The 20,745-nt window shown below is 38.6% G+C and overlaps 5 protein-coding genes across 5 annotated transcripts; 2 read left to right on the top strand and 3 right to left on the bottom strand.

Annotated features, from left to right (window-relative positions):
- Positions 1 to 1,003: 1,003 nt before the first annotated feature.
- Positions 1,004 to 7,703, bottom strand: PCOAH_00022080 (SICA-like antigen; the record flags this gene model as incomplete). The annotated part of the gene is made up of 3 exons (XM_020059015.1): positions 1,004 to 1,156; positions 4,607 to 5,482; positions 6,441 to 7,703. The coding sequence occupies 3 exons, from the start codon at positions 7,701 to 7,703 to the stop codon at positions 1,004 to 1,006; spliced, it is 2,292 nt and encodes a 763-aa protein (XP_019914621.1).
- An 892-nt stretch (positions 7,704 to 8,595) lies between these two features.
- Positions 8,596 to 10,691, top strand: PCOAH_00022090 (GDP-L-fucose synthetase; the record flags this gene model as incomplete). Its single annotated transcript, XM_020059016.1, has 8 exons — positions 8,596 to 8,943; positions 9,264 to 9,546; positions 9,694 to 9,870; positions 9,963 to 10,027; positions 10,149 to 10,184; positions 10,292 to 10,358; positions 10,512 to 10,555; positions 10,644 to 10,691. The coding sequence occupies 8 exons, from the start codon at positions 8,596 to 8,598 to the stop codon at positions 10,689 to 10,691; spliced, it is 1,068 nt and encodes a 355-aa protein (XP_019914325.1).
- Positions 10,692 to 12,051: 1,360 nt separating this feature from the next.
- PCOAH_00022100 (Uncharacterized protein) lies at positions 12,052 to 15,063 on the top strand (the record flags this gene model as incomplete). The annotated part of the gene is made up of 1 exon (XM_020059017.1): positions 12,052 to 15,063. One exon carries the CDS (start codon positions 12,052 to 12,054, stop codon positions 15,061 to 15,063), a length of 3,012 nt encoding a protein of 1,003 aa, XP_019914615.1.
- Positions 15,064 to 16,168: 1,105 nt separating this feature from the next.
- Positions 16,169 to 18,355, bottom strand: PCOAH_00022110 (Uncharacterized protein; the record flags this gene model as incomplete). Its single annotated transcript, XM_020059018.1, has 4 exons — positions 16,169 to 16,556; positions 16,733 to 17,633; positions 17,844 to 17,934; positions 18,287 to 18,355. The coding sequence occupies 4 exons, from the start codon at positions 18,353 to 18,355 to the stop codon at positions 16,169 to 16,171; spliced, it is 1,449 nt and encodes a 482-aa protein (XP_019914481.1).
- Positions 18,356 to 19,255: 900 nt separating this feature from the next.
- Positions 19,256 to 20,381, bottom strand: PCOAH_00022120 (Uncharacterized protein; the record flags this gene model as incomplete). The annotated part of the gene is made up of 3 exons (XM_020059019.1): positions 19,256 to 19,370; positions 19,711 to 19,941; positions 20,107 to 20,381. 3 exons carry the CDS (start codon positions 20,379 to 20,381, stop codon positions 19,256 to 19,258), a joined length of 621 nt encoding a protein of 206 aa, XP_019914367.1.
- Between the last annotated feature and the right edge of the window lie 364 nt (positions 20,382 to 20,745).

Consider the following 20,745-nt stretch of genomic DNA (forward strand, 5'->3'; position numbering starts at 1 on the left):
GCGTACAAAATTTTTTTTTGTTATATGGGGCTTTTTTTTTTTTAATAATATGCAACAGATTTCTGTTGTTTCCTTCTGTAGTTCGAAAGTTCTTTCTGTATTTTATAAAATTAATATTTTCTATTTTGTCCAACAAATATATTATTCAAAATGGGATTTAATTTACGAAAAGGGAAAAAATTATATTGAATAAAACAAGTAATTACTCAATATTGTGTATTAAAGGAAGCGCAATAATATAAAATTAAAACAATTTATATATGTACCCAGAGTTTCTTAAAAGAATTAGGGCATATATCATACTATATAAAAATAGCAGAATTCACGTTTCAAATTTATATACACTGAACAAAAAAAAAAATATACACAATAGTATATTCCTAATAGGAAAATAGTATTAAGACAAATATAGTTGAATGCTGCATATTACTTAGATAAAATGATGTTTTCTCGTTCAAAATACAAATCATATTTTAAAGAAGACGGTGAAAGAATTAATTTTTTCTTTAAACATCGAATACAAACGTTTATATATTCACATTATACTTCACTCTGCCACTTATCTTCCATAAGAAAAAATTTGCTTCGATTCCTTAAATATAGCCCTTAAAAAGTTGTGTGTGACTGTGTTTCTTCGAAAGTATGAATCAGCGAATGCATATTCATATAATGTTGAATTCTGTTGATACTTCTACATAGTGAAGTATAAATTTTTATCTAATTACACATGAGCAATTTTCTTGAGGGGGATTTATTATTTCGTACATTTGGAAAGGAAAAAATATGTGACCACTAAATAGTAAAAAACGAATTGAGACCAGCGGAATCACCTAGGTAAAATGAATGTTTCAGGAACTCCTGTGGCACCTGTTCTGGAAACACCTGTCGCGACGATGGGAACATCCATTACGACAGCATCCGCTGATACACCACCCGTTATGACAACACCACCACCAGGTACGCAGTATCTGTCATGATAGTACTACACCTCAGTTTCACTCTCTCAAGTGTTGCGCAATAAATTATCCAAATATATTTCTTTGTCATGAACACTCTCTTCCATTTCACATTCTTCTATTACCAATGCAAGGATAAGCATCCATAACTTTGCTATGGATTGTTCCTTCTTATAGGATTGTCGATCCAGTTGTGGATTCTTCAGTACGCTCACATTGGAGCATGGAATTTTTCCAGTAGCCCTTTCCGTTTCCACTCCCAACACATTTTCCCTTTCCAACACTTCTTTTACTCTTAACCCATTTTTTGGCCCTAACACTTCTTTAACTCCTAACACATTTCCTGCTCCTAACACTTCCTCCACTCCTGGCAATTCCTTGACACTTAACACTTTCTCCATCGCTAACGCATTTTCTGGCCCTAACAGTTCTAACGTTTCTTTTACTCTTAACACATTTTCTGGACCTAATAATTCTTCCACTTCTAACACATTCTCTGGCCCTAACACTTCTTGCACCCCTGGCAATTCCTTCACGCCTAACACTCTTTCCAAACCTGACGCATGCTCTGGTCCTAATACTTCTAATGTTTCCTTCACTTTTATCACATTTTCTTGCGTTAACATTTCTTCCATTTCTAATACATTTCCTGGTCCTAACACTTCTTCCACCCCTGGCAATTCTTTGACCCCTAACACTTTTTCCACCCCTGACGCATGCTCTGGTCCTAATACTTCTAACGTTTCCTTCACTTTTAACACATTTTCTGGACCTAACAATTCTTCCACTTCTAACACACTTTCTGGTCCTAGCACTTCTTCCATTCCTGGCAATTCCTTGACCCCTAACACTCTTTCCAAACCTGACGCATGCTCTGGTCCTAATACTTCTAACGTTTCCTTCACTTTTAACACATTTTCTGGACCTAACAATTCTTCCATTTCTAATACATTTCCTGGTCCTAACACTTCTTCCACCCCTGGCAATTCTTTGACCCCTAACACTTTTTCCACCCCTGACGCATTTTCTGGCCCTAACAGTTCTAACGTTTCTTTTACTCTTAACACATTTTCTGGACCTAATAATTCTTCCACTTCTAACACATTCTCTGGCCCTAACACTTCTTGCACCCCTGGCAATTCCTTCACGCCTAACAATCTTTCCACCCCTGACGCATGCTCTGGTCCTAATACTTCTAACGTTTCCTTCACTTTTAACACATTTTCTGGACCTAACAATTCTTCCACTTCTAACACACTTTCTGGTCCTAGCACTTCTTGCACCCCTGGCAATTCCTTGACCCCTAACACTCTTTCCAAACCTGACGCATGCTCTGGTCCTAACACTTCTAACGTTTCCTTCACTTTTAACACATTTTCTGGTGCTAACTCTTCTTCCACTTCTAACACATTCTCTGGTCCTAGGACTTCTTCCACTCCTGGCAATTCCCTGACCCCTAGCACTTTTTCCGCCTCTAACGCATGTTCTGGCCCTAACACTTCTAATGTTTCTTTTACTCTTAACACATTTTCTGGACCTAATAATTCTTCCACTTCTAACACATTCTCTGGCCCTAACACTTCTTGCACCCCTGGCAATTCCTTCACGCCTAACAATCTTTCCGCCTCTAACGCATGCTCTGGTCCTAACACTTCTAACGTTTCTTTCACTTTTAACACATTTTCTGGCGTTAACATTTCTTCCATTTCTAATACATTTCCTGGTCCTAACACTTCTTCCACCCCTGGCAATTCTTTGACCCGTAGCACTTTTTCCACCCCTGACGCATGTTCTGGCCCTAACACTTCTAATGTTTCCTTCACACTTAACACATTTTCTTCTCCTAACAATTCTTCCACTTCTAACACATTTTCTGGTCCTAACACTTCTTGCACTCCTGGCAATTCCTTCACCCCTAATAATCTTTCCTCCTCTAATGCACTTTCGGGTACTAAGACTTCTAGCGTTTCTTTCACTCTTAACACATTTTCTTCTCCTAACAATTCTTCGACCTCGAACACATTTTCTGGTCCTAATACTTCTTCTACCCCTGGCAATTCCTTGACCGCTAACACTCCTTCCACACCTAACGCATGCTCTGGTCCTAACACTTCTAACGTTTCTTTCACTTTTAACACATTTTCTGGCGTTAACATTTCTTCCATTTCTAATACATTTCCTGGTCCTAACACTTCTTCCACTCCTTGCAATTTTTCTGCCCCTAACGCATGCTCTGGTCCTAACACTTCTAACGTTTCTTTCACTTTTAACACATTTTCTGGCGTTAACATTTCTTCCATTTCTAATACATTTCCTGGTCCTAACACTTCTTCCACCCCTGGCAATTCTTTGACCCGTAGCACTTTTTCTACCCCTGACGCATGCTCTGGTCCTAATACTTCTAACGTTTCCTTCACTTTTAACACATTTTCTGGACCTAACAATTCATCCACTTCTAACACATTCTCTGGTCCTAGCACTTCTTCCACCCCTGGCAATTCTTTGACCCCTAACACTTTTTCCACCCCTGACGCATTTTCTGGTCCTAATACTTCTAACGTTTCCTTCACTTTTAACACATTTTCTTCTCCTAACAATTCTTCGACCTCTAACACATTCTCTGGTCCTAGCACTTCTTCCACTCCTAGCAATTCCTTGACCCCTAGCACTTTTTCCGCCTCTAACGCATGTTCTGGCCCTAATACTTCTAATGTTTCTTTCACTTTTAACACATTTTCTTCTCCTAACAATTCATCCAGTTCTAACACATTTTCTGGACCCAACACTTCTTCCACCCCTGGTAATTCTTTCACCCCTAGCACTTTTTCCACCCCTAACGGATGCTTTGGTCCTAACACTTCTAACGTTTCCTTCACTTTTAACACATTTTCTGGACCTAACAATTCATCCACTTCTAACACATTCTCTGGTCCTAGCACTTCTTGCGCTCCTAGCAATTCCTTGACCCCTAGCACTTTTTCTGCCCCTAACGGATGCTCTGGTCCTAACACTTCTAACGTTTCTTTCACTTTTAACACATTTTCTGGACCGAACAATTCTTCCACTTCTAACACATTCTCTGGCCCTAACAGTTCTTGCACTCCTGGCAATTCTTTGACCCCTAACACCCTTTCCACGCCTAACGGATGCTCTGGTCCTAACACTTCTAACGTTTCTTTCACTTTTAACACATTTTCTGGACCGAACAATTCTTCCACTTCTAATACATTTTCTGGTCCTAACACTTCTTCCACTCCTGGCAATTCCTTGACCCCTAGTACTCTTTCCTGCTCTAAAGCATTTTCTGGTTTCAACACTTCTAATGTTTCCTTCACACTTAACACATTTTCTTCTCCTAACAATTCTTCCACTTCTAATACATTCTCTGGTCCTAGCAGTTCCAACACTTCTTTCACCCTTAACACATTTTCTTCTGCTAAATCTTCTTCCAGATCTAACGCATTTTCTGGTCCCAACACTTCAAACACTTCTTTCACCCTTAACACATTTTCATCTGCTAAATCTTCTTCCACCTCTAACGCATTTTCTGGTCCCAACACTTCAAACACTTCTTTCACCTTTAACACATTTTCTTCTTCTAACGGTTTTTCTATTTTTAACACATTTTTTGGATTTAACACTTCTTTTACTCTTAACACATTTTCTGGCCCTAACGGATCTTCCGCTTTCACCGTTACGTTACCTCGTTGTACTACTAATTTATTTAGTGCATCCTCCGAATTGTTTAATAAATGAATAAACCAATCTGTTTTGTTGTATGTTTCCATAAGGGAATGTTGCATTGAAACCCACCATTTCCACGCATCTTTCTTTTTTTTTTGCCTTTCTGTGGATGCAATATCACCATGGTCGTGTACTTCACCCTGTTTATTCTGTCCCATAGTCAAATGAAGTTTTTGATGTTCCTTCCAACTTACCTTTAAGTCGTGGAACCAACCTTGTGTTTTAATATCAACTAACACCTTCATATTTCCTTCGATCCAATTAATCCAATAAGGGACATTGCATGTTGGGACACCGGTTGAGGACTGATGTTCATTCTTTGAAGAAGAATGATTCTTTAAGGAAGGAAGATTTCCTAAATAAAGAAGATTCCTTAAAGAAGTAAGATCCCCCGAGAGGGGAAGGTTCTCTAAAGAAGGAAGATTCTGCTCTTGTGTTCCTTTTTCTATGTTTTTTTCTTTTTTGCACTCCGAGCTCATATATTCTTCCACAATGATTTTAATAAAGTCCTTGTGAACTAGTTTGGTGTCCCCCTTTTGACATTCGTCTAAGACTTCAAAATGGATATCAATAATAGTCTTGCAGGTGACACGTTTCCTTTGCTGCATTTTTCTCCTATGTCTGGGCTCGCGCACCTTAACCATGTCATACCCATAAGGCGCATACCCTATCGTTATATCCTCCTGTTCCACATTATCAAGGAGTTGTTCTTCCAAAGTTGGAGGACCACGTACTGGATGAGCTCTTCTGTAACGTCGTCTTCGCTTACCGAGGGTAAAATACTAAGAAAAACAAAAAAGAAAGAAAGAGAATGTTTTTTAGGGTATGAAATTTTGTTCGTACGACCGGAACAATTATTATAAAATAAGTATGAAGTGTACATCTAAGGTAAAAAAAGGTATGAAGAAGGGGGAATGTTTGCTCCTTTTTTATTTTTTTTAATTTTTTTCTTTTTTTTTCTTCTTTTTTTCGACTCTTTCTTCTTATTTTATTTTTTTTTTTTTTTTTCCAGCTTTTATTTTTTTCTCTGTATGCACACCTTAGATACATACTCCTGCCTAAACACGTGAACACCACGCCACATTGTTGTTCTCATACCCGGAAACACACACCCTTAAATGCGAAATCCTACACAAACACCCTAAAATGTGAAATACTACACACACATACACCACTTAAATACGAAATCCTACACACACTCCCTAAAATGCGAAATCTTACACACATCCTTAAATGCGAAATCCTATACACACCCTAAAATGCAATATCTACATACACACACCCTAAAATGCGATTTCCTACACACATACACCCTAAAATGCGAAATCCTACATACACCCCCTAAAATGCGAAATCCTACACACACCCCTAAAATGCGAAATCCTATATACACCCTAAAATGTGAAATCCTGTACACACCCTGAATCGTACACCTGTAAATCCCACACCCTAAATGTGAAATGCTATACCTTAAGGGTGAAACCTTATACACACCAAAGTGCGAAAGTCCTATACACCCCTAGGTGTGAAATCCTACACACACCCCCACGCATTCATTCACCTTAATTTTTTTTTTTATTCTTTTACTTCTTTTTTTCCCCTTTCTCTTTTTATTTGTTTTTTTTCTTTTCTTTTTATTCTTTTATTCTTTTCTTTCTTTTTTTCGTTCTTTTCTTCTAATATGAATTTTTTTTTTTTTCTTTGCAGAATATACAATTTCTTTTTTTTTTTTTTTCTTACCTTCCAAAGAAGGATAACGGTCACAACAATTCCGACTAATGCGGGGATAATAGGAATGTATGGGATTAAAGTATTAATAAAGTTGACTTCCTTAAGTTTGGGTGGAGTTTGTTTTAGTCCACTTTTCTCCACTGGAACCTGTTTCTTCCCACTTGCTGACGTTATCTTTGTTACTTCGTTGATAGCTGTTGTTGCTGCTCCATCTCTGGAGGGAGCTATTGGACTCCCTTTGGGACCTTGTAAACCGGGTTCCTGAGTATCACCCCCAGGAGCTTCGGTCTGCTTGGGAACTCCAGTGACTTCATTGGCTCTATCGGGACCAGACGGCCGTTGCTCCGGAGCAGTGGGAGCGGAACTGGATACGACACTATTCATATTCTCTTCACCCTCCCCCTCCGTATTTTCTTGCTCTGTAGCATGATCAACCACTTTGCCATCTTCTTGTCTGCTCTCATCTGTTGAAGCAGATTGTGCAAGACCATTTTTACTCACTTGTCCAGTAGTAACCTCATCAGACTCAGGACCCTGTGCGCTATTATTTTGACTATTATTAGGTTCAGCGACGGGTTCAGCCTGCTCAGTACTTCCCATGCTGCCATGTGTAGTCTGAATATCCTTGTCACTATCAGTCTTAAGGTGAATATCGGGTTCTTTACTTGTTGTCACCGCTCCTGGTGTAGACTTCTGTAATCCACTTTCATCCTCCTTGTATGAACTCGCTTTTAGTATTATTGTATTCCCCCCTACATCTATCTCCCCTGTCCTTCTGTATACGGTGTTTCCACAGGCACCCTTTTTTTTTAAACTTCCTATTTTTCCATGTACTTTTTTTTCCCACTTCGACTCTTTTTTCTGAAGGTACATTTTTACGTCGTTTATATTGGAATCATTGTCCCCTTCGTATTTACACTCCTGATAGGTTACCGCTATTTTCATGTACCCCGTCCATTGTTGCACTATATGCTTAATATATTCATACATGTTCCTCGGATCACAATTTTCATCCTTATAGTATTCTAACCATAGGTTCATAATTCCACATCGTACATTTCGACCAATGCTCCACGTACGTGCATTTTTTCCTGTAAATAATCCGCCAAAGTCCTCTACAGTTGCAATTATATAATTTCTTAACATTACTTTGCAAAAATATTGATCCATCTCATTTACTCCTTTTTCTCTTACTCCATTCTTTTCACCGCATACACTCTTCAGAACTACTATTTCATTCTTGTTGTTTATTTCCTCCGACAATTTTTCCATAAACTCCTTCTCTGTATTTGCATTATTTTCCTGTAGATAAATAAATTATATTTATATACACATATATATATTCCTTAATTAATAATACTATCTACATTTTACATTTAACTAAATATTAATATGCTTATTGAGATTATTCATTCTACAGGTAGATAGATTATATTATACCTTCCATAGTTTCTGAAGTATTCCATTTATTTCATTTTCTTTCGTCATAATTGTATTATTCTGCTATAAGGGTCTTTTATGTTAAAACAAACATTGACACATATTTTGTCGTATACATATATTTCCTTCTGACGTCCCTACTTTTTCTTTTTTCCATTCTGCTATTTAAAAAAAAAACTCCTTTTATAATTGTACTATATATTTTCCATATTTTCCAAAAGAAAAAAAATTATAGACAGAAATATGTTAGACCAACATTGTCTTCTATATTTCCCTAAAAACATCCGTTCATGAAAATTCATCAAAAAAAAAAAAAAATTGTCAAAAAAAAAATATTCCCATACAATAATTATCATAAAAAATATTACCAAAAAAAAAAAAGCCCTAAAAAATTCGTCCCAAAAAACTGCTCATCATCGTAATTATTTCATACATGCCCTATATTATGTGAAAAAAAAAAAAAAAAAAAAAAAACAATAGTAACTTCACACAGCAAGGTACCGCAACACACAATTAAAAAGAACTCATCCTGACGCAAAACTACTGTTCCCTCTTGCGACAATATTTTCCACGGCTTATTTCTACTTTTACCATTTTTATAAGGTCATATTTGTCTGTGTCAAGTGTTATGTAACTTCTTGGGATATACTTTTCGTCATTCCAGGGAATTCTGCGTAATAAACTATATACCCTTTTTTACTCCGTTTTTTTTTTTCATCATACGATGACAAGGGTTTGCCTGGTAACTGGGGGCACCGGTCTGCTGGGAAATAGTTTACGGGAAGTAATAAAAAAGGAATCGCCTCAGTTTGTAGAAAATGAAAATGAGATAATTGTAAATTCGGGGGATAACAATGTAATCAAGAAATATATTTTTTTAAGTTCGAAGATGTGTGATTTAAAAAATTTTGATGAAGCGCAAAAATTTTTTGTAGAAAACGAAATTACGGACATCGTGCATTTTGCGGCATGTGTAGGTGGTCTGTACGCGAATAAAAACAACAACCTGCAGTTTTTGGTGGACAATTTGGAGATTAATTTAAACGTGGTTAAACTCTGCCACAAGAATTCGGTAAGGAGGGAAGAAAGGAAAAAAAGTCATACGCAAGCGTGCTCGTGCGGTTGTATGTATCTATGTATATATGCACGCGTGAATGGAGCGAACCGTTACATGCTCAAGAATGGGATCCCCCGAATATGTGAAATTTGGCACACATTGATAAAAGAGTTTGTCTCAAATGGGGGAAAATATGTGTGCACAAAACCGTTGTCTAGTCTAGGAAAAAATATAAAGACTTGGTGGAAGACCAGAACAATGAACTCCGCGTGGGAGCTTCGTCTCTTCATGAATATAAAAAAATAAATCTCCTCTTTTTTATTCATATGTTATAGATTACGAGAGGAATATTTACCCTGTCCACTTGTGTCTTCCCAGAGAAATGCAATTTACCTTTAACTGAAGAAGACATACATGAGGGAAGGTGTCACCTAAGCAATGAAGGATACAGCGTGTCAAAAAGAGTTCTGGAAGTGTTGGTGAGATTTTACAGAGAAAAATACAACTACCAGTGGATTTGTATAATACCTACAAATGTATACGGCAAATACGACAACTTCAACTTAGCCTCTTCGCACGTAGTGCCTTCTATTATTCATAAGATGTATTTGGCAAAAGGTAATTCAAAACTGTTGCTCATTTTGAGGGATGCGGGGAAAATTTCTTTCTTGCGAAATGGAACTTAAAAATGGTTACATGTGTATATGTGCACATATACGAACACATATGTGTGCTTTTTTTTTTTTTTTTTTTTTTTTTCCTCAGCGAACAATACGGACGTGCGGCTCATGGGTGACGGGACGGCTGTCCGCCAATTTATTTACAACAGAGACATAGCCACCATTTTGCTCTACATCCTCAACACGTATTATTGCAAGTATTTCACGATAGTTAAGGATGGAATTTACAGCGTTATATTATCCACTAATTTGCCTTCAAATGGTACGCACATAAATGTGTGCTAAAAAATATGCATGTACATTTTTGAATAAAATTTCCGCACAACAGTGTTGCTCCGTTTGTTACTTTTACAGAATTAACCATTAAAGAGTTGGCGGGGAAAATTAAACATTTCCTAAAATTCGACAAAGAAGTATTGGTTCGTCCGTAAAAAAAAAAATATATATATCTGTACATAAAAATATATATATATATATATATATATATATAACTTCTTAAAATGCCCTAAATGAACAAAATTTGAACCCCCTTTTGCTTAGTTTGACGAAACAGCGGATAACGGAATTCACCGAAAGGTTTCAACATAAGAACGAATGAAAAATTCCAGGAAAAAGGGCGTTTGTCTGCTATATAAGTTTATCTTTACAGTGAAAAAATATATATTTTTTTTTCCTTTTTTTAGACATCAAGCAATGACAAGTTAATGAAAATTTTGGATAACTCTTTCGCGTTTACTGACATGGACAAGGGTAAAATAAAAATGCGAAAAAATAAAGTAAAAATAAATTAAATACTCTGTAACGCTCCTCAGTTTGTAATCGAATCGAAATGAAAGAGCGCGTTATGCGCAGTTTCCTTCTTTAACATATGTAACACATTTAATGCACAATGCAACATTGCAGGTTTGGAAGAAACGATCAATTGGTTCATTGGCGCGTACGAGAGCGTAAGAAGGTGACATTCCGGAGATGGCAAATTTGCAGGCGCGCCCTTTACACACATGGTGTGTTATTTTTCCAAACCGTTTTACTCAGTCTACCTACCTCTATTACAATTATTTGACAACTAACGAACTCTTGTAGAGTGCCTAAAAAAAAACTGACGTGCGAGAGGGCTTCCACCCCACGCGCATTTGCACTTCTAAAATTTATTTCCAAGTGGAAAAATAAATAAATAAATATACACATAAAAATGCATACACACCATCTTAATCGTCCCATAAATGGAGCATACAATAATGTGCGAAGCATTTGTAAAGAAAAAAAAAAAAAATGCTGCGTTGTAGGATTCAAAAGCACAAATTAATTTAATAGGGGAGTGACACATATGGCCTGTATATGTGTATGATTCCTATACTACGCGCACCATATATATTCTCCGGGACGACCCGAACCTGTGTTATACTACTTGTTTGAAGCTTAACCCGGTGATGCGTAAAAATGGGGGCATTTCTTTTTTACTTTTCATTCTATAAGCGCACTGTGAACCATAGACGGGTGTGAAGAAGCTCTTTTTTATTTTTCTATTCGAAATATAACTCGCGATTAAACAAATTTTATAAATATTTACAAATTCGTGAATGTGTATTCCCTTTCAAAGTTGTCCCCCTATAACATTTTATACTTTTTACTATTACGCGTAATGCATACTTTTCCACTTGTAGGTTTTCATTACCTCTAAAATTCCTTTACACCAGGTAAATCTTTTATGGACCTTCTTTTGCCATTGTACTGGTTTTATCACGAGAAAAATAACATCCGTCTCGTAACAATTGGGTATATAAAAAGATAGTTACAAGTTCTCTTTTTTTTTTTTTTTTTTTTTTTTTTTCTCCTTCCGAGGAATGCTATACCAAATGAAGATACTTTCACCAGCTGGTGTAACTTTGTTTTACCTTTGCCTTAGGTCATTTGCAAAAATGTTTACATGTTAGCGTTTAAGCCTTTTTGCACCAGGCATATGTATTGCGCGTGTACGCGCGTTTGTATGTATTACTGCGCGCTAGCGTGCATGTAAATGTAAAAAAGGTCACGTCAAAGCATCGTTAAGGAGAGGCCCCTAGGGATGTAGGCCCTCTAACCCGCCATGCATTTATCGTCAAATATTCACATATATTGCACAGGGCATATAATAACCTTCTGTGGTGTTATATATATATATGCTTGTTATGCGCATGTTCGTCCGTTCGTGTGGGTGCTATGTTGCCATCACGATGTACGCGCTGATGCGTACGTTTCGCCCTTCTCACATGTGACAATCTTGTGCAAGCCAGCACAGTTCAAGGTGGCGAGGGTTCTGCGCGCCTCCGTCAACAAGCACGAGTGTACGTTTATCGACAAGGTTGACCCACCTGACGTACCTACTTATCGCCCATTTTCCGCTTAACCTGTGTTCATCCCGTTAAAAGCTAGCGCCGCATCACAACCCCCTCATGGTTGCAAAATGGAAGATAAACCTTACGTGACGTTTCACAAGAGAAAAAAAACAAGAGCAAATGCAAAAGTAAGCAGAGAAAAAATTAAGAAGAACTTTTTGAGGAATGAAAAATTCATTCGAGTTTCAACGAGAAGCAAAAGTTCGACGAAGAAAACGTTTTTACATACTTTGTTCAAAAGTTTTATCAAGCCGTACAATGAGAAGAACACCGCATTTTACTCCATTCTGTGTATAATTAATAATATCTACAAATGCCACTACTTTTCGAAGCATCGCTGCTTGATTTGCAAGCCACTGCACGAAAGGAGTGCGTCCTTATTACAGGGGGGTGGTGCCTACTATGATGACTGCGATGGGGAGGACAGCGCGTCTGCCTGCGCCAGCATGTCCTCCATCTCTTCCACCACCGCATCTACCACTGCAACGGTTACCTTTCCCTATGATATATACTACAACTTGCGCAAAATCAACTTGATTGAGTCTGGAAAATTGAAGAGCACCTCCTGTGGTGACAAATCGGAAGGGAGCCACCAAGCGTGTGATGCAGAACCGAACAGAGGAGTGTTACTGTTGGACCCAGAGAAAAGGAAAATAGCGGAGGATGGAAATGAGAGCGAAAGTGGGGCCACACACAGAGTGACCACGGGGGTGGTGAATGCCCCTGTTGGGGAAAAAAAATCAAGCGAGTGCCTCCACCAGGATAAGAATGCTAATCAGCAAGTGGATGCAGCAAAACCGAATGTTATAAATAACAGGCCAAAATCAAGCGCAACAGCGATGAGGAAAAACGTTTCCGTTAGTAATAAGGAAGTGTCCCCAATCAATGGACCGATCAAAAATTTTATAAGTGCAAAGTTAAACCTTACCAATGTGCAGCACTACTACTTCCTCTCACACGGCAAAGAACCATTTGAAGATCCATACCATTTCGATGTGTTCGAAAAGATAAATATATTCGACAAAATATTACTGGATTTAAACCAAAGTGAAATACACCCCAATGTGTTAAGGACGGGAATTTTTTTTAACAAATATTTGAACACAACCCACAATGACCGGAATGTGGATTTGCTGACAGCCCTCAAGTGTTTTATTAAGGACTACTCCCTCCCTCCGTATGAACCCATTAACAGACACATGAAAGTTGTTATAGACAAAGAAATAAATTACATAATAATGTGCAAAAAGCATAGCATCAGTATGGGGGAAGTGATCAGATGGTTTAAAAATATGATTACGGAACATATAGGAAAAAATGTGCTAGAGCAGACGAAGGTAATAATTACGAACAACATTAATAATTATATAAGAACAAAAATTGTCATGCCTTCAATACACATTTCTAATTATGTAGCGGAGCACGTCATTACCCACAATGATATTTTGCTAATTTACACCTTCGATTATGACATATATTTGTCCATCGTTAAGGCAAAGAGAAGTGGCAAGAATTTTCAAATTATTTTGGTTGACTCGGAACCTTATAAAAATTCATATGATATTAAATTGTATACGAAACTTGGGATCCCAGTTACGTACACATTAATTGGCGCCTTATTTTACAATATAAAAAATTGCACCAAAGTTTTGCTAGGAATTGATGCCATTATACATAATAGTGTTTATGCCTATGTGGGGACAAGCATTATATGCATGATGGCTCACCTTAGCAATGTGCACGTCTACATCGCTTGCGAAACGTACAAAATCAGTAACAAAATTATTATAGACAGTTTTAGTATAAATAATATTAACAATAATTTGGACATTTATAATTATATATACATGCACCATCATCCACATCATAGACATCACAGTCACTACGATCATTACCGACATCAGAAGCAACATGCGGCTTCACAGAAAAGTACCCCCCAAATGAATAAATGTGTAGACCACGGGGTCATGTTTAACCGGAAATTAAACACATTCATAAATTCCTACGCTGATATAAGCTCCAGTGCCGTCCTTTTTAATAACAGCGAAATTGGCTCAGGAGGGAATGCTCCTTGCAAGCCCCTTATCAAGTATTTCTCTGTAGAAGCAGGGAAAAAAGGGCCAGGTGCTTCTTCCCCCCCTAGTGGGAGATCAAACCATGCACAGGAAAAGGTCTACCGATTAGAAGTAGCGCCACCCCCCTCCATTCGTGGTAATCCAAGCGAGATACTTCTAAAAGGAGATCATAAAATAAATTGTCAATCAAGTGAATCGAACGATCACCCAAGGAGCAGCAACCCAGGAGTCTTAAAAACCAATAATGATCCCTCCCCGGGTAGCTGCAATACCTTCCTAAAAGATGCAGACACTACGTGCAGCGGAAGGGAGGCCTCCACATTATTCTCCAAGAAAGAATATTCCAACCAGGAGGAACAGGCAAGTGCCAACAGGAATAGCGAGCTTGGCATAAGGGGTTCGGGGAAGGAAGTAAAAATAGTTACCACTGCAAGTGTGCTTACAACCAGAAGCACCAGCAAATTAGGATCAACCAGGGGGATACTGAAACAACCCGGAAGAACATCCAACCAAAATATAACTGAAAAAAATAAATCCCCTTTAAATTGTAAACAGAATTGTGGAAACGTTCCCAATCACAGTAAGAATGTTGTTAAAAGGAATAGAGTACTTTTTAACCTTAAAAGTGGCAAAGGGAGCTCTCCCCCCCGTTTTAACAGCTACGTTGGTGCCCCTTCGAATAACTTAAGCACGCACATTGAAGGCTGCGAAAGTGATGAAGAAAAATTTTGCTGCAATAGCATTTGTGATTCTATTTGCACCTCCATTGGAAATATGAACATAAAAAATGTATGCACAGACACACATAACGAGACGAACCTGTTCAGTTCCGTCCAATCGCACATAAGCAAAATTAATTCCACCACGGACAAGTCTTTTTACGTTGCCAATATATGTAATGATGTCACGCCGCTCAAGCACATCACCTATATCGTCACGGAGATGGGCTTATACACCAGCGCAAACAGGAACGCATTAAAGGTGTTCGTTCAGAATAACTTCTAGCCCCTTTGCGCGCGAATGGGTGTGGAAGTGTGTACGTCTGCACATTTCTACGCATGAATGTGCGTGTGTCCTTCCGCTGTGTTTTTTACTTTTTTTTAGTGACCCCCATCCCTTGTGTCAACCTTTTTTGTTTCTTACCCATTGCGAAAAAGGAGTCCACAAAAATGTTCATTTTGTAACTAGCCCTTTTCTCGCAAAAGCGCAAACTGATATTCTCCGGACACGCTATTTCATTTTGAATGATTCTTCCGCCCCGTTGTTGAAAAGAAGCGCAATGACAATCGGAAGCGTAAGCATACGCATAAGCATAAGGACATGTCTGCCTTGTGTGTGAGCCCGCAACTACACCTATGCCAGTGTTAGGGCCGTCACGAGAAAAAGGAAAAATCTTAGCCACATAAATTCGTCCCGTTCTGCGGCCGTATTACAGTCCTTTGGGGGGTATAATTCCTGCCCCTAGCGCAGGTTGCACATTAGGTGTTGGCTAACAGGACGAGGCGGCAAAAGTGCTGAAGCATTATGTACATACGACCTATGTGCATGCGTTGGATATCTCCTTTGGGCGTCCGTCCAGCCGTAGAAGCGCAGCGCGCACTGATCACAACATGGCAGCGCATTTAAAAATTTTTTTTGTACCCCTCGTAACCTCCGCGTAATAGGCTGAACCAAAAATAAGGAAGAGCCAAAAATCCTTTCCTTTGGCGTGAAATTTTTTTCCGCACCGGCAGAACATTACACACAGTTGTTTGACGAAATGTTTTTAAAACTTCCAAGGAAATAAAATTAAAAAAAAGCAGCATGTGCACGCACATGCATGACGCGGAGTTGCTAAAAACAACGGAAAGGGGGCTTAAATTGGGAACAAAAAATGTTTCTTAATTATGTGTCTACGTGAAAAACGAACAAGGAGATATGCACGCGAAAACAAAAAAATAACAAAAAAAAAAAAAGACTAACAATTTAAAAACCCGAGGGGGTAACTTCTCTACATTTTTCTGCTACGATTCATTCTACTGAAAATGAAAAATAGGGACATGCATACATATATGTGTGTGCGCTCACACGCACATGAACCGGTGCACGCGTTTAAACGTGCCTCCCCCCCTCAGCTTTCGATGTCTCTTCTATAATTGGTAATTTTAGTTCTGTCCCTTTTGGCAGGGTTCTTTCTCTTTTTGTCGCTTACGTCTGAACACTGCATAGCCAATACAAATGCAGACAAAACCACAAGGCCTCCTAAGTAGTACATCATATATTTTTTAAAATGGTCTGTCAGTTTGTTTAAAAAGGATGTGTTCTTTGTTCCATTCCCATGGGGAGCATTCATATACGTTGGTGGCATGCCTGAGGAGTTTTTCTGCTGATCTCCATGTGGGTGATGATTGTTCCCCTGGTGGAGGGCTTCCTTAATGTTAAGTTGAACGACGCTTCTTAGCAGTTTCATAAAATCTTTTTTAATGTCATCAGGGATGTGTATATCTTCGTTTATTTTGCTGCAAAATGGTGGCGAAAGGATCAACGTAAAAAATGAGCATAAAGAATAAGCATAAAAAATGATCATGCTAGAGGGGGAAAAATCAGACAGTTGGGGGGATAAACTGCGCCTATGTGCAATAGCTACACATAAGCTCATGCACACAACTTAGAATGTAGTGAAAAGGAAACCTACACGTTATTGTTATAGGGGGAAATTGGATCCTGTTTCTTCGGTACGAACGCGTTTACAGTTGGAACTACCTTCTGCGCCACGTTGGACGGGGGCGGGCTTGTAGGTTGCTTCTGTTCAATGTTATTTAAATTTGGCGCGTTTGTTTTTACTTCTGGGTTATTATGACTAGCATTGTTGTTATTAGCTTCTTTACCGCTCTGTTGTTTTTCATGTGTGGTGTTGTGCGTTTTTTGGCCGTGTTGTTTGTCGTTGTTGTCCCCCTGGTGCTTCCCCACAGTGGGCGCCCCGTGATGATCTTCATGCTTGTTCTCATGGCCTCCGTGGGCATTTATTTCTTTTTTACCTTTATCGCCATTTTTGTTGCTCTCCTTTTGTTGTTTCCCAATATTTTTTTTCTGTGATGGTTTCTTTCCTGTTTCTTCCTCCTCGTCGTCTTCGTCGTCATCATCACCCTCGTTTTCATCATCTGCTTCGTCTTCCTCAGAATTTTCGTCATCATCGAAATCTCCTTTTGTTTGTTTTTTCTTTTCTTTGTTATCCCCTCCCTTTTTGTCTTCCTTTAAAATTCCTTTTTCTTTTTTGGAATTTATTTTGGGTTCCCCGTCTTCTTCGTCGTCTTCGCCATCGCTGTCATCTTCTCCCTCCTCGTCCACATTATCGTCCTCCTCTGCGTCATCCTTGCTTTCCTTTTTACTCTTCTCCTCATTTGATGGTTTTTTCTCGCCATTTTTTTCCTGCACCGCTTGTTTTACCCCCCCCTCGGGCACTGCATGTTCCTCCTGTTTCCCCTTCAAATCATCTTTTCCCGTGTCATTCTTTTTTTCCTTCTCCTCTTTTTTGCCGTCCTTCCCTGCATGCACTTCGCTATTACTGGTTTCCGTTTTCGACGCGAAAGAGTAATCTAATAATATTGGGGGAAAAAAATTCATGAAGTGTGTATCACAGCCTTTTAATCAGTGATCTGCTTTGACGCAGATATGAGTCGGCATTTTTTTTTTTTTTTCCAACATGTGCAAATGAATAACGTCTCATAATGAGCTTATTAGAAAAGCCTCTCCGTTGTAGCGTCATAAAAATCGTCGCTAATTGTCTGCCCCCTTTTTGTTGTTACCTGTAAAATTACTTAAACCATGCTTATCATATTTTCGTGCCTTTTTCCTTGATATTTTGGATGACTCATGATTTTTTAAAAGATAATTCTGCTAAGAGAGGGGTGTTGTTTCAAGGGGGAAGTGAGTAGTTAAGTGTGAGTAGAGGTTTATGCATGTACACACGTGCACAATTTGAGGGACGTCACCCCCTCATGCATACATACACACACCGGTTCGTCTGTCTATAGTGACGCCGTGCATGTAGAATGTATGTTGCGATGTGCAAGACTAAACGGTGATTCTTTAGCGTTTAAAACCGCATCGCAGGGTGTTTAATATAATGCTCGCAAGAGGGAAGTCACAGGGAAGTAATTACATATGTATATATAAGCATGCATGTACAAATGAAGCAGAACAAGCGTCTCCGCAACGAGACAAATAATCACCTCTAATTTTTTCGTACGTTCGATTTCGTCTGAGAATCTGCATCGGTGTTAGCATAGTACAGAAGAGCCAAATAAAATATAATCATTCTCATTCTCAATTTTTCTTTTTTTTTTTTTTTTTTTCTTCTTTGGGCCGGTGTTTCTGTTTTCGGTCATTTATCAAAATGCTTTGTACATGGTCGCGTTATTCTGACAGGAATCATTGCATAGTTTAGCTAAGGATTGATCATTAAAACGGAAACGGCGAAAAACGGTTTCGTGGCGTGTAAACCTACATACATGTGCGCATAATGTACTTCAATACACCTACATATGTACGGCGCAAAAATGTGCCATTTGGCATTTGTGATTTGTTTTCCACATATTTCAGACTGAAAAAATTTTGGCGTATTTAACGCGAATGTTTAAATCGTTGTCGGCAACACTGCGCTTTGGGGGGGTATGCTCATGTGTACTTTATCCATGCACAAATCTGCATGAACGGATTTTAAAGGTAAAAAGTTTGGCGGTAGGACGCGGGAATTTCGTCACGCAAAAGGGGACGTTATACGCGTATTCGTACGAATTCGTATATTAAAATAGGCGTGTTCGTCTTGGTGCATGTATGTGTTCGCATATTATCACACAAACTTATGTTTATATGTTTGCATGTTTACGTGTGCGCATATAGACATCCCCATCCAGATTGAGAAAAAAAAAAATAAAAAAAGGGGGGTTGCCCGCTGGCGACATTTACACGAATGTCTGTTTTTAAAAACTGTGAAAGTTGACCGAAATGAAAAAAAAAAGAATGGGAGGTTCCCTTTTTTTTGTTAACTTTGCAATACAAGGAGATGTACAAATGGACACTCGGGGTACGCGGTAGCACAGTATGCAGTACGCGCAACCTTCAGAACACTAATGACAAACTAAATCACGCGTGTACGCAACAAAAAAAATAAAAATAAATAAAATAAAAAAGGGCTAACCAATAATCTGCGCCATGGTTACTTCTTCCTCCATTGAAATAATTTTTTTGCCAACGTGACCGCTCGGGTAAAGTAGTGATGTGCCTCTATCCATTCCACGATGTATTCGTAGCAGTACATGTCTCCATTATACCTTCGAGGGGGGCAGAAAAGAGATGAAAAAAAGGTGGGAAATGACGTATATTCTATATGCATTGCGCAGAAATGGCCAATGACGGACTCCATCGAGCCAAACGAGATAGAATAATTCTATCCGGAAAATTGGACAAATGTGCGATCAGGGAGTACATAACAAGGAACAATGAAATGGCAAATAATCTTTTCCAAACATGAACGCATGACAGTTATGCAGAAACGTTGGCAGATAACTACACAATGAAGGTTATAATGACCATTCGGGAGTGACAGCGCTATTATGTTATTAATACGCACTGATATGTGCTCCCTTTTTTTTTTTTTTTTGGCCGCTTTACCTGAAGGCGTTGCTTATTCTCACATCCTTGCTCGAGCTCAAAACTTTGTAAAGGAGGGAGTTGTATTTCTTCTTATGCACAGACGAGACGTATAGTATAACAGGCAAAGTTTTGATATTCATAAAATTGCACAACTCCTTGGCATTATCAATGTTGAAGGTGTAAAAATCGATTTTTATTTTATTTTCCGCTATTATTCTTGCAACTTCGCGGAAAACGGTGATCAGATTGCTGCGCAAAGGGGGGAAAGAAGTGAAAGGATTATGGGGGGGAAGTAACCAGGGCTACAATGGTACACACACACACACGTGCATGTCAATGTGCCGATGTGCACTTGATTACTGGCGCGCTGGCCCGCGCGTGTGCTTCGCCCATGAGGCACATCACAAAGAGTACTTGGAGTCCGTGTCCCACTTGGCATAGACATATAGAACGAAGTCAACGTCGGTCTTCAAATGTAAGAAATCCTGAAAAGAATTTACGCTTTTAAAATTTGGCTTACTATCAAGAGCATATATTTTTTTGGGATCCTTCTTTTCTGTGGTTAACATTCGGTGAAATTCATGATAACTTAATTCTTTGATTTCGCAAAGGGCGCTTTTTAAAAGGGCATACAACAGAAGGAGGAAAACAAATTTCATTTTATAAAAAAGGGAAAACCAATAACACATACGCGGGCTTGCATAATTATTTGTACATGTTTATATACGTGTGGGAGGCTGTTAAGATCCTATTGCTTGAGTGTTATTGGTAAATTCTTTGCTTCATAGTACTTGGTTAAACCGTGGTGGTGAATAGCGTTACAGATAAGTTTGACAATGGGAAGAAAAGAAAAAAATATATATACCTGCGAATATGCATGTATGATCTATCCATGTGGCAGCATACATAACTGAGTAGTGGAGAAAAATAAAACACAGCCCCCCTTTTGCATCTTCATACAAAATGGGATGCTACATATATGTGGGGGAAATATATAAAAAAATGTAAAAATAAAAAAAAAGAAAACTGAGTTTTTATTCTGACTTTAGGAGT

Source organism: Plasmodium coatneyi, chromosome 8 (genome assembly GCF_001680005.1).
Source record: "Plasmodium coatneyi strain Hackeri chromosome 8, complete sequence".
Taxonomy (NCBI): domain Eukaryota; phylum Apicomplexa; class Aconoidasida; order Haemosporida; family Plasmodiidae; genus Plasmodium; species Plasmodium coatneyi.